Below are 14,649 nucleotides of genomic sequence, written 5' to 3'. Positions count from 1 at the left end.
TTTTTTTTTTTTTGCTTTTTCCTTTTTGTTTATTTACTTTCTATGATTCTTATATTTCGTATTTTTATTAAAAAACGAGTACAGCAAACCATCAATAATAAAAGAATATACCAAAACCTAAGAAATAAAAGCAAAGAAAATAAAATGAAAACAAAAAGTCCAATAAGAATGGGAAAGGATATATAATCAGGAAATTGATCTCCACCCTTCTGAAGCTGCCTTAAAGGTCCTTCACTGCACCACAAAAAGCTTCCACAGAATTGTTTTCATTCATCTGTGCACGTGCCTCTTTGCCCCACTCCTTTTTTTTGTTTCCTTATGTTCTCTTTCTGAAATTGGATTTTTCTCCTCCTTTTAAACCGGCAAGCTGCAAGTGGTCGGTGCTTCCACCTCTGTACCGCATTCAAAAGCCAAAATGAGTGTAGCAGCTGCCTCCTTTTTTTTCTGTTCCCTTATGTTCTCTTCCTGAAATTTAATTTGTTTTTTCTCCTCCCCTTTTCTTGTTTACAAGGTGCATATTTATATACACACATTTGTAATATTATTGTGATCTTGCCTTAATNGCGAATTAATTGTCAATTAGCAAAATAGGGAAATAAATGGTCTTGATTGAAGAAAAATAAATCAAATTAAAATCATATTTTTCTCTTTAGGAAGAAACTGAATACAACAATCAATATATTATTTTTAATTATTGCTTGTAATGATTGTCATAATGTTGATTCGAATTATTACCAAATAAAACAAAACTTCGAAAATATTCTAAAGTGATCTATCATGCATTAATATTAATTGCTTATGGGTCTGCTGCACCATTTTTCCAAGATAATCACGTGGAGCACCTCTCCCATTTTATCACCATTCTTTTCTTTTCATTTTATTCCCATGCACACCTTTTTTTTTTCTTTTTTCCTTCCTTCCTTTTTTCCTTTTGTTTTTCTTTTTCCTTTTTTCTTCTTTGTTTTATTTTTCTTTTCCCTTTTTTCTCTTTTATTCTTTTTCTTTTTTTTTCTTTCTTTTTCCTTTTCGTTTTTTTGTTCTTCTTTTTTGTTCTTTTCTTTCTTTTCTTTTTTCCAAAAAAGAATCAAATCAAATAAAAAAATAAAAAAATAAATCAAATACCAAATAGTAAAATAAAAATTAAAAATAACAAAATAAAAATAAAATAAGACAAAAATAAAAATAAGTTCTATTATTTATTCAACCGGACGAAATTGAGTGTTGAATACAATGTACACTCCCGCTGAAATATAGATGTGTGATGAAACAATGTGTAAAGCAATGATACTCCCCCTGTCATTATGCATGATTTTCAAAAACAGTTTGATTGCATAATGCAGAATATCACAGATAAGCAACAGTTTAAGCATAGATTTGTATCATAGTCAAACTATCAAATCACATATATATGCAATGATACAAATATCAACATTCTCATAATATTATCTCAATTTGAATATTAAACATGTAAAGATCAGAGATAATAGAAAAATAATAATGATTTAAGCAAACAGTAAGGATAGAATCAAATTCCAAAATTGGAATTGTTAACCCATATAGACGCAGTCGAATGCATTAAATCATCGGTCGAATGCATTGCTTTGCAGTTGTTGAATTCCAGATGTAAGTCATCAAAGCAATGTCCTTCCTGCAAAACCTTCCAAAACCCTCTTCCAGGTCAAGTATAATGGTTAAGCAAGAATGAAATAATATCAAAATAAAAGTCAATATTTGTAGATGCATGACAGTTTAAGCACAATTGACTTCAATCAGATCAAAGTCGAATAGATCATTTTACACTATTATCATTTAGAATCCCCAGTTCATTTCGAATTGTAAAAAAACCTTTCTTTGTTCAGAGGTTTTGTAAAGATATCAGCCCACTGATGTAGTGTATCAACATATTCAATTTTGATTTCACTTGTATTTATGTGATCTCTAATGAAATGATGTCTTATCTCAATATGCTTAGTTTTTGAGTGCATGATTGGATTCTTAGTTAAATTTATAGCACTAGTACAATCACATTTCAAAGGAATGTTGTCTATCTTAATGCCATAGTCTTCTAATTGACTCTTTATCTAAAGAGACTGTGCACAACAGCTTCCCGCCGCTATTAACTCAGCTTCTATGGTGTGGATAAAGCCACACAAGCTTGTTTCTTTGAATTCCAAGAGATCAAGGCTGAACCTAGTCAGTGACATGTTCCACTAGTGCTTTTTCTGTTCAGTTTACAACCACCAAAATCTGAATCACTATACCCGTTTAAAAAAATATTTGTGCCATTTGGATACCACAGTCCGAGATTTTTAGTACCTTTGAGGTACTTTAAAATTCTTTCAACAGCTGTGAGATGTGATTCCTTTGGATTAGATTGAAATCTAGCATAGAGACAAACACTATGCATGATGTCAGGCCTATTGGCAGTAAGATAAAGTAATGACCCGATCATACCGCGATACATTCTTTGATTAACACTTTTACCAGTCTCGTCTAGATCCAAGTAGCAGTTTGTAGCCATTGGAGTAGCAGCATCTTTGCAGTCCAGAATCTTAAATCTTTTCAACAGATCATTGCAGTATTTTAATTGATGAATGAATATGCCATCTTTGGTTTGTTTCACTTGTAGACCAAGAAAGTATGTCAGCTCTCCCATCATAGACAACATAGGATTAGTGGAACCAAAGATAATATCATCAACATAAATCTGCACATAAAGTTTATCCTTATTTGAGCTTTTGATGAAAAGAGTGGAATCAACTTTTCCTCTTGAGTATCCTTTCTTTACAAGAAATTAATTTAACCTTTCATACCATGATCGTGGTGCTTGCTTTAATCCATATAAGGCTTTCTTTAGTTTGTATACATGATCAGGGTATTCAAAGTCTTCGAATCTAGGTGGCTACTCAACATATACTTCTTCCTTAATATATCCATTTAAAAAGGCACTTTTCACATCCATTTGATATAGCTTGAATTTCATTGTGGACGCAATGGCTAGAAGTATTCTGATAGCTTCTAATCTTGCTACCGGAGCATATGTCTCATCATAGTCAATTCCTTCTTCTTGACAGTAGCCTTTTGCAACTAACCTTGCCTTGTTCTTTATAATTTCACCTGAATTATCCATCTTGTTGCGGAAAACCCATTTTGTACCAATTACTTATAAATCAGGTTTTCGAGGTACCAGTTCCCACACATTGTTCCTTGTGAACTGATTCAGTTCCTCTTGCATCGCAATCATCCAATTTTCATCACTCAATGCTTCCTTAACTTTCTTGGGTTCAATTTTGGACACAAAGGCAACGTTCATGCAGTACTGGTTTAGTTGTCTCCTTGTGGATACTCCTCTTGACATGTCACCAATCACATTTTCAGTTGAAACATTTCTTGGTACTTTCCATGTTTTAATCGACTCAGCTTTAGGGGATTCGACTTGCTCTGCCTCATCTTCTTTCTCAGTAGCTTCTTCAGGGACCTCTTCATTCATTGTGTTTTGATTTTCTTCAGCATAGATCTTGAGTTGTTTATAATGATTTGGATTCATGATAAACTTATCAAATGCAACATGAATTGACTCCTCCAAATTCATAGTTCTCTTATTATATACCCGGTATGCCTTGCTGGTCAGGGAATATCCTATAAAGATTGCTTAGTCAGCTTTGGAGTCAAATATCCCAAGATTTTCTTTGCCATTATTCAAAACAAAACACTTGCTTCCAAAGATTCTCAGGGGTGAAATATTTTGCTTTCTGCCTTTCAACAATTCATATGGTGTCAGTTTTAGTATAGACCTGATGATTGTCCTGTTCAGTACATAACATGTTGTGCTTACCGCATCAGCCCAGAAATATTTTGGTATATCCCTATCATTCAGCATTGATCTTGCCAATTCTTCAAGTACTCTGTTTTTCCTTTCCACCACTCCATTTTGCTGTGGTGTTCTGGGTGCAGAGAAGTTATGAGTGATTCCCATTTCAGCCAAATATTCATCAAAATTCTTATTTTGAAATTCTCCTCCATGGTCACTTTTGATAGCCTTGATCTTAAGATCCATTTCATTCTGAGTGGCAGTAGTAAATCGTTTGAAGAATTTAAGTGCATCATTTTTAGCTGAAATGAAAAAGGTCCAAGTATATCTCGAATAGTCATCCACAATAACTAGCCCGTATGAATTACCTCCAAGACTTTTTGTTCTGGATGGTCCAAATAGATCCATGGGAAGCAACTAAAGAGGTCTTTTTGTTGACATTTCACTCTTACTCTTGAATGGTTGTTTGGTTAACTTTCCCTTTTGACACGCATCACATAACCTGTCAATTTTGAACTAAATCTTGGGCAGGCCATTTACCAGTTTCTTAGAGACAAGCTTATTTAATTGACTCATACTGATGTGAGCCAATCTCTTGTGCCATAGCCACACATCTTCTTCTTTGGTCATCAGGCATACAACGAATTCGAATGCATTATCTGCGAAGTTGATTAACTAGATATTGTTCATCCTTTTTCCCACAAGCAGTAACTCATTTGTTGTTCCATTGCTGATCAGACAATATTTGGGTTCAAATGTGATCTTCAATCCCTTGTCACATAGCTAACTGATGTTGAGCAAATTGTGCTTTAACCCTTCAACAAGCAAAACATTTTTAATTTCATAAGATGAAGGAGTTTTTATTTTACCTATACCGATAATTCTTCCTTTGTTGTTATCACCATATGTGACATGATCAACGACTTTATATGAGATTTCTGAGAATTTTTTAGGATCTTCAGTCATATGTCTCGAACACTCGTTGTCAAGATACCATGTAGGACTTCTGAAATGTTGTTCTAAATCGGGTTTGACTACTCTGGATTTCGCCATCATGATCAGTTCTTCTTTATTCTTGGCATCAACAGAATGATCTTGATTATTCGTCTTTTTCAAGAACTTTGTAAACTTGCTGCTTAACAAGATTGTCTTCTGCATTTTTGAACATGATTCTTCATAACTGGTTATCTTGCATTCCAAGTTACCTGTTTCAAAGTTTTCAAAGAATCCATCAGATACAGATTTTAACTTCAAATTACAAGGAGCAGATATAATATCAATTCTAAAATCATAAGCTTTCTTTGAATGCGAAACAAAAGCCATCCCCAGGTTTTACAGTCAAATAGAATAAAAACAGAGTCGACTGAATTTTCAAATATCTTATGAAAACCAGCTCTAGTGCCAATTGTTATGAAACAGGTTGGCTTCTTTTAACACCAAGAGGGGCGAGTGCATTGGTGTTAATTCAAAATAAAAATCTTTTCACAATCTTGGTATGAAAAATTCAAAGCTTTTTATCTTTCCTTGAAATGCAAGTTATTGAAAATTTAATGCAGCAGAAAAATGCAGTTGCACTGTGTTTATACTGGTTTATAGTCGACTGGAAAATAAAGAGTGTAGGGATAAGAAAATTCAAACACTGTGTTTATACTGGTTCGGCCAACAATACCTACATCCAATGTCCTTCCAACCCAAGAAGCAAATGCACTATAATGGTTGCGATTTTTACAACAAGGAATTATAGAAGCACCACGCAAAAATATAAATCTCCTCTCTAACCCAAAACCAAATATAGTTGTACACACAAAACTAGAATTGCAGCAAGAATCCCCTCTCCTGCAATCTGCAACCACGTCGCACAATCCTCAACGTGTTACCAGCACTCTTCATAGGATGCCAAGCCTATCACAGCAGACTTCACAGGTTGCCAAGCCTTCAGTCAAAAACAACAGTCTTCACAAGATGCCAAGCCTATGAAGATCAAACCAGAAGCACCTTTTCTTTGCAGATATTGATCAAACAGTAAGAGCAATGACTTCTCCTTCTGAATCTCTCTAAAGCAAGATCATCACCGTCTTCTTGGAGAATTCTTGGACCTTCTAACGAATTCAATCTGAAATAGGAAAATGAAAATGTCAGATCATAAAAGTCACAGAACAATTTGCATTCTGTCTATTTATAGTTTTCTGTTTCATCAGATTGATTCATAGTCGAATAGCATACTAATACAGTCGACTATATTAAAACAGTTATAACAGACAATCAACATAAAGGCTCCTAAGTCAACAAAATTAAGACTCATTTATTACAGTTGACGAGATCATACAGTTTTAACTAACTTTTGAAAATATAGCCATTGGAGCTTGTACGCTTAACAGAATTTCAAACACAACAGAAACACAGTCAAATATGCATTTCACAATGTCGACTGACACATGAAAAATCACTTTGAAATTCTTTTCAACTCAAAATCTCCCACAACACCTGTTCACAAAATATGTACAAAGATTTTAGCATGGTCAAATCCATTAAGAGTGTATTCGAATGGACTAGAACTTTGTCACAACAATTATAAGTTCAAAAGGTGCTTGTGATCTTTTCTTTCAGAAATGTGTGATGATCAAAAACATTTTATCTCACATTTCAGTACAAGCATGTTCCACAACTATAACAATCAATCAATCATAGGAACATCCAAAGTAATTCAATCAAAACATGTTCAGCGGATATGACAAACATTACAAAATAAGAACATGTAATACTGGAACATATATACTGTTATTAAGCATTGAGTTATCATCATCAAAAACCAGTTTGATATAGAGTTTGTGTTGTCAAAAATCTCAACAACGTCTAGATTTCCCCGTATGTGTCCAAATTGACAAAATCAATGATCATGACATTGAATGAGTTAAACAATGGAAGCATAAAGTATAGAGAAGAAAACTCAAACTATTGATAACTAAAGTATATGAATAAAATAAGAACTTCGATATAAGAGAGTTTCAAAAGGATTACATCGTTCTCTAACAACAAAGGGTTTTAGTTCATCATTGTCATGGTGAAACTATATCAATTGAAAGGAATGAATGAAAGAGATAACCCTAGAATTGAATGATTGGAGCTTTTGCATCCAAAATCCGCCTCCAAGGAGTGAGAATGGGTGTTTTTGCATCTTTTCTCTGCCAAAAGATAACCCTAAAGGTCGCACAAATCTATTTATAATCTATGAAAAATTCCAGAAAATAGTCCCAAGCCCAACTACAGCACTCAGCGCTGGTTTCACCGCTCAGCGGTAGGTGCGACACTCAAGCGGGACGCTTAGCGTTCATGCCCAAGCGTTTGGCAGTGTTGTCTCTGAGAAGGCCAATGCTCAGCGCTGGATCTGGCACTCAATGATTTGCGCAACTCTAACTTTTCTCCTCTACGTTGGCGCTTAAGCATATGGCAGTGGCTCTTTTCATAAAGCTGGCACTCAGCGCTGAAACTGGTGCTGAGCGGTGGCTGTGATTCTTCCTTTGCACCTTTTTTCATCCTTTCTTGAGTCCAACTCCTTCCTACTTCATTCTCCATCATTCAATTCTCGTCTAACCCTGTCAAAATAAGGAAAACCAAGCATAATATCTCTAAAACCAACTTCCACTCTCTTTTACACTAACTAAAGCAATTTGCATGATTTTGAAGTTAATTTCTAAGTCATAAAGGGTGTGTTTTGTATCAAAATTAAGTATGAAAATAACGGTTTTTGAACCGTTATCACAACCCCAAACTTAGAACTTTACTTGTCCTCAAGCAAACAAAACAAAACTCAGCTTTTCACCTATCCTCATCATGGTTCAACACATTCAAACCCATTCTTTCACAACAAGTAATTACTCAATTCAGCTTTTCAATGGAATCTCATCAAGATGCACACATGCTTCACCTTATCATAACTCAGAGTGTTCACATAATCATATAATTTTCAACAGATGTTATTCTTATGAATAATCAATTAACTAAGCACAGATGCAATCATGAATTCATGGAATCAATCCTCACCAGATAAGGTGTCTCACTCAATCACTCAAGTGTTTAAGAAGTCACTCCTTCCCTCTACTATCTACATGTCACATAAAACAAAATTGCCTTTCATTTACTACAATCAACATTCTCACACATAAATTCCATCACAAGGACTTTTCAAGGCTTATAATGAGGTTGGGCTAACAAGAAAAATTGTTTTTCCTAGATCACAAAATCCTCGAGTTAAGAAAGTTATTCAAACATTCATATTCAAGCACACACTCTCTCTTTCACCAATCTCACTCATTCCCAACTTTCCCTTTTTCTTTTGCATTGAGCTTTTCTTTTGATGCTTATCTTTTCTATCTTTTTCACGCTTTTTCATTCAACACATTAGCTCAATGCTTTTCTTTACCTTTCAATTCTTCCAACAACCCCAAACTTGACCTTTTCCAATACCATGCAATTATTTTCAACTCAACTCAAGGTAAAGATTTTTCAAAAAATTGTTCACATAAAGTGTTCAAGGCTTAGGTTCAAAAAGGGTAGAACACATGGTTCTCTTTACTTTGGAATGAAAATTTGGCTAAGTAAGGGCTTCCAAAAATGGCCTTGATCATCTGACACAAACATGCAATTCAATCAATCATAAAGATTTAGGAAAAATCATTCATGCTTTCAAGTAGATAACAAACATATCAACAAAAACTCTAGAGCTCAAAACTTCACAAATAGGCTTCACCCAATATTCCAAATAACATAATCACCCTGCTTAGCATCTTAATCACAATCATAATATTCATGCATCCATTCACAGTCTGTGAACACTTCACCTATATATGAGCATATAAAGCAATGTCAACCATCATCCACATCAAGCATCATAAAGCATACTCATCAAACAGTCAATTAAGTCAAACCATCATCAGATAAAGGTGTTCAGGCCAAGTACCATAAAAACTCTACACTACTAAACAAAAGCACAAATAGACGATAAGAAACATCCTATGGTGCCTCCCAAGAAGCGCTTGTTTATCGTCACAAGCCTGACCCAAACCTTTCTAGCACTTGTCAGTAAGTGCTTATCTTTCCAACACCCTTCAGTAGGTGTACCTTCCTGCACCCTTCAGTGAGTACATAAAACTTCTAGCTTCCCTTAGTAGAAGCTACCAAATACACAAAATTTTAAAAATTGTTCATAATTACATCACCAAGATTTAAAAATTTAAGCACAAGAAAAATAATGTTCTTGGATTACTGGGGTGCCTCCCAGTAAGTGCTCTTTTTACATCACTAGCTTGACACAATAAAGCTCACGTCTCCTCTTCCATATTGATGTCTTCATCACACCAACTCATTAATTGCCTTCGGTCCACCTTCTTGACTATCCTGGAGTATGGAGCTTCAATTTCTATCACTCCATTCTTTTTATGGCCTTTCACCAACCAATTCTTCTTCTTGTATCTCACTTGTAAACCAAGCTGGAATGGTGCATCCTCCAAGTCAATATGGACTATGCCTCCTTTATCAACATCTTCATCTTCCTGTACCTGCATGACATTACAATTATTACCTTTGTTAGCACATTTAGACCCATCAACTGCTGCATCTTTCTTTGACACTTTATATTTAGCCTCTTTTGTATTCGCGTCAGCTTCTCTTCAAAGGCAGTATAAATCAACTTGTGTTCTTGGTCTTTTAACATAACCATCTCGTCATGGATACTTAGGTCATTTTCAAGAATGGCCTTCCAAGAATCAATGGAACCATCTCATCGGCCTTCATCTCCATCACTACAAAATCAACCAAGAATTGAAGGTGCTCAACACGAATCACCACGTCCTCCACCACACCATAAGATCTCTTTGAGGATCCATCCGCCCCAACCACAAAAATATTGGTCGGCTTCAATGTTAACCCACCAATCTTTTTCAGCATAGATAAGGCCATTAAATTAATACCTGACCCAGAATCAAGTAAAGCTCTCCCTACATTAACATCTCCAATGGCGCATGGGATAGTAAGACTTCCTGGATCCTTCATTTTTTGATGGGGAAGTGCACACCTAGAGAGAATATACTAAATGACATACAAGAGAATGGAAAGGAAATAAAAAAAAAAAACGGAAAAGGGTAGAGAAGAGGAAACTTATGACTCGTAGACACGCCACTTGAAGAAGGCTCCAAGATAAGTGCTGAAGAAGGACCGCCACTCGCTTTGCGCAAGATAAGGTCTGCCCAAAATGGACGAAGAGATAGAAAACTATCTCTAAGAGGAATGCAAGAATGCAATTCAACTCAAGAATTCAATTCATTCAAAGGTTTCTACAAAAGAGAACCCCTAGGTTGCTTATATAGCTTTTGGAATGACTTTGGTGAAGAGTTTCAAGCGATGTGGGACTTGGAAGGCTCCAATTTTTGTCCAGCAGCTGCTGCAACGTCCCTAGGTACATGGGACTCCCACATTGCTTAATTCTCTCATTCCAAAAGGGTTTATAAGCTTCCTAGCTCTCCTAGAGTTCAAAAACTAATACTAGCCATGCTTCCTTATGCTACAAGCTAAGACGCCTACTTACTCTTCTTTTCTTTTAAGACAAGCCATGGGAAGTCCCACATTGCTTGTGCTAAAAGGAAAAGAAGGGTTTATAAGCGTTTATTCAACTATAACTAATGAAGAGAAACAAAGAGGCAAATACAAGCCTTTGAAACCTATTCTACTCTTTTTATGCTCTTTTGTCACTCTGAAAACTCTTCATTGTTGCCCCATCTATGATCATATCATTTTTGGTGGGTGCTTCCTTTTCAAAGGCCAAATACAACCTTCCTTTTTCTCAGCATCTTCCTCTTCAAGATCTATAATTTCTCCAAGATAATACTTTATGCGCTTGGAATAGACAGGAAGTTGGTGGAGTGCTTCATTTAGAGGCATAGTAATCTTCATCTGATTAAAAATTTCTCTAAAGTGCCAACAATTACTATCTTTTCTCTCTTCTCCTCTCAGGTAAGGAAGATCACTCTCATCTTTTTCAAATTTTTCTCTTTCAAATTTTTTTTCTTCCATCTTCTCATCCTCATCTTCACTACTCTCTAACTCAATAATTTCTTTTTCCACTCCTTCATCAACTATGCTCACAACTTTACAATCTTCTCTAGGGTTAACTTCAGTATTAGCCTTAAATTGATTCTTCTTCGTGACTTCCACCCTTTTTTATAACTGGCCAATTTGCATTTCCAAATTCTTGAAATTAGCTTCATGACTCTTATAATGAGAGTCGTACACCTTCAAGAATTTTTCAAATTTCTCATTAAAGCTTCTGACATGTTCAGCCAAACTAGCCACATGTTGCCATAGTGATGGTTGTTGTGGTCTATTAAATTGGTCTCCAATTTGTCCAGATTGATTACTCTGGCTTTTCCGAATGCTTGGGTGATTCTTCCAACCTTGGTTGTAGTTACCTTGGTTGAATTTACCCTGGCGATATTGAAACTGGTTGCCCATATAATTCGCCTCTTTTTGTTCCTCTACAGGGACGGAACATTGACCATTAATATGGTCACCACCAAAAAATTCACAGAGTTGTTGTTGAGCTTGTGAAACATTCCTCATCTCCTTCGGCAGTTGAGCAATGATCTTTGACAAGTTATCCAGTTGTTGAGATAGGAGCTTATTTTGAGCTAGCAATGCATCTTCAGTGGGCAATTGGAGAACTCCCCTCTTTTGAACTGTCACGGTGATGGGTCTCGCAACCCATGCAAAATTTAATGTGCATAAAAGAATGCAGTATAGCTAGGAAATGACTCCTAGGTCGTCTCTCAAGGACCAAACTGTGGTTCGAGAATTAGGTCAGACACGAAGTGGGTGGGGGGGTTTGAAAGTGTTTTGTTAATGCAAATAATTAAATTAAAATTAAACACCACCTAACATAATTAAACACGACTAAACATAATTGAAGACATTAAAGTGAACGAAAACAGTAAATTGAACAGTCCTAAAACAAGATGTGCAATCAACATAGGGGGAATTAAAAGACAATGGAACTTGAAATTAAATTGCTAAATTAGAATTTAAATGCACATTGTAACTTGGAATAAAAGGAGCAACATTTACCTCATAAATTAAATGTGATTCATCACAGAAATACTAAAAAGAAATGCTTCAACACATAGTTAAAGTGAGTGAGTAAGCTGCTTCCACATTGAACCACTAGCCGTTACCTCCTAATTCAAAACACCACTTTGCTGGAATAAATTTTAATTGAAGAGTGCATGAACAAATTAAATGTTCCAGGAAAAAAAATAAAAAAAATAAAAATAAAAATAAACACATCTTTGGAGTTCTCAAGTTGTGCAGGCCGTGACCATATCTTCTCCTATTGAAAGCAGCATCCTCTCAAAGCATGATATCAAAACAATTGCAAGTGTGTCGGCTCCCCATGACGCTGTTGCTGCTGCCTTCAACACCTATATCAAAACAATTGCACAAAGATAAATGAAAGGCAATGATAATCAGCGTGCTACAGTGGACGGAAAGAAAATGGCCGCTTGGTGTTTTTCTTACAATAAAGGGAATCAACTTGGTGCCTCCTACTGGAACGTAAATCAACACTTTCTTCAACAAAAAGTTAATAAAACCAAATAAAAAAAAGAAGAAGAAGAAGAAAGGGCGTCTAGCAAATTCCCAAATAATCCAAGCGTGAATGAACATTAAAAGATGGCTTTGCAATTTAGTGTGGCAACGTTCCAGGACCTATATATCATTCAACCAAAGTCTAAAATGACTAAAAACATGATTTTCCCGAGAAGAGGCTATAAAAAAAAAAAACGTTATAGTTGACCATCATTTTCTTTTCAGCCGAGAATCATCTCTTATTATGAGTGATGGCTGCAGCATTTTTCTAAGGGGCCATGTGTCCTAAAATTGGGGTGGGGTCCACCCTAAAAATAAAAAGAAACCCTAGGGCAAGTGCCCTAAAATTTTGGGCTCCTCATAATTTTTTTTAGCAATGGCCCAATGTGCAAAAGTTTGTCCAAAAAGTTTAAACAATTAAAATTACAATACAACTAAAATTCAAAATGTCTACTTTGAGAGTCTTGAATTTATTTTGTGTCCTCCAAATGTCCCAAATTGTGTTTCCAAAATTTTCCCTGAAAATAATAATGCAAATAATTTGCTAATAAAATTCAAATTAATTAAAATTATAATTTTCGGTCAAATTAAGCATAATTAGGAAAAACGGGAAAATACCGGACAATTAAGCACAATTCCCTGATTATTCTAACATAATAAACTAAGTGAAATAAATTAAATATCGACTCATCAAAATAGACCACACTTAGTCTTTTGCACTCTTGAGCAAAATCAAGACGCAAATCAGGGAACAGTTCAACGGACATCAGAGAATTGACACAGACTCATCACACAGAAACAAAGACTCACAATGAAAGAAACAGAATCACACAATTCTCAAGAAATCTGGACAAAGAAAGGAAGGTAGACAGTATCTAACACAAAATCAAAGAAAACAGATACTCAGAGAAATAATCCAAGCAATTCAAGCATGGCAAAATAATCAATCAGTTCAAGAGGTGAAACAAAAGCAAAGAACCTCACAGATGCACACTATCAGTGTTTCTCTCAAGTGTCTAGGGTAAATAAATTGAACTCAATGCACTCAAGAAAGCAAGCAACAAACAGTCTTGGCAAGTCTCTAATATCAACATTCAAACACATATGCATGTTCAAATCAAAAGGTTTTTTATGGATGTGATGGGGTCAAGGGTAAGGGAGGATAAATATGGATGAGAAGCTACAAACCAAAATAAATAGAGGAGCAATGGGGAACAAGTGTAAACACATTCAATTCAGACCCAAAACCTCTAATTCAATCCTCTTCTTGACTCCATTATTCACACAATTTTTTTTTTTTTCTCATTTTTTTGTATTTTTTCCTTTTCTTATCTTGTCTCTTTTTCTTTTCTCTTTTCATAACAAAACCGTATGAGACAAGATGTGCACATATATACAAAAATAACTAAGAAGAGGAACCAACTAGCCAACTCATCAGAATCCTCACGAGACCACACTTATTCCCAAAACAATTCCAAAGCTCCAAAATTCCCTAAGGTTAAGGTACACATGGTTTTTCACTTAGGGCTAGTGTATAAGCTTCAAAACAAAGAAATGTGAAAAGCATAGGTGCAAAGGGGCTATCAAAGGATCAAAACAGGGTAGGTTCATCTGGCTAGAGAGGCTCAAGAACAAAACTGCCTTTATCACTTCCAAACATGCATATCAATCAAGAATTATCAAAAAGAGTCGAGCCAAGGCATATGTGCAAGCAGTCAAGAGACATATCACACAAGAAAGAACATCAAGTGGCTCAAATTCCATACAGGGTATTTCTATCACAATCAATCACCCTCTCAAACATCATAATCATCTTTCAATCAGAGAAAAGCAAGGATTTGAAACCAATCAGAGTATCAATGAAGTGAAAGACACATCTACAACCTAAACAAAGTCCAGAAATCAAGAGAAGCATGCAAAACTATACACAAGACAAAACATAAACTACCTAGAAAACAAAAAATTTAACGCAGAAAACATAAACTGAAACAAAGAAAAAGTGAAAATCTCCCCCAATAGACCACACTTAAACTACACAGTGTCCTCAATGTGTCATAAGCATAAGATCAAAAATCAGGACAGTGAACAGATCATGGACAAGTGTAATAAATATAGGAAAGGAGGAGAAGGGAAAAGAAAACTCCCCTGGTCATGGTTGCAGTTGCCAATTTTGGACTTGTAGAGAAGTGTCTTCCATAAATAGATCA

General features: G+C 35.3%; 1 protein-coding gene across 1 annotated transcript; it reads right to left on the bottom strand.

Annotated features, from left to right (window-relative positions):
- Positions 1-3,163: 3,163 nt before the first annotated feature.
- LOC106778740 lies at positions 3,164-5,134 on the bottom strand. The gene is made up of 3 exons (XM_014666727.1): positions 4,714-5,134; positions 3,836-4,113; positions 3,164-3,517 (listed from the first exon to the last, which is right to left on the bottom strand). Exons 1-3 carry the CDS (start codon positions 5,132-5,134, stop codon positions 3,164-3,166), a joined length of 1,053 nt encoding a protein of 350 aa, XP_014522213.1.
- Positions 5,135-14,649: the final 9,515 nt, after the last annotated feature.

Source organism: Vigna radiata, unplaced genomic scaffold (genome assembly GCF_000741045.1).
Source record: "Vigna radiata var. radiata cultivar VC1973A unplaced genomic scaffold, Vradiata_ver6 scaffold_348, whole genome shotgun sequence".
NCBI classification, from domain to species: Eukaryota; Viridiplantae; Streptophyta; class Magnoliopsida; order Fabales; family Fabaceae; genus Vigna; species Vigna radiata.
The sequence above is the reverse complement of the archived record's forward strand: the minus strand, read 5'-3'. Positions and strand labels throughout refer to the sequence as shown.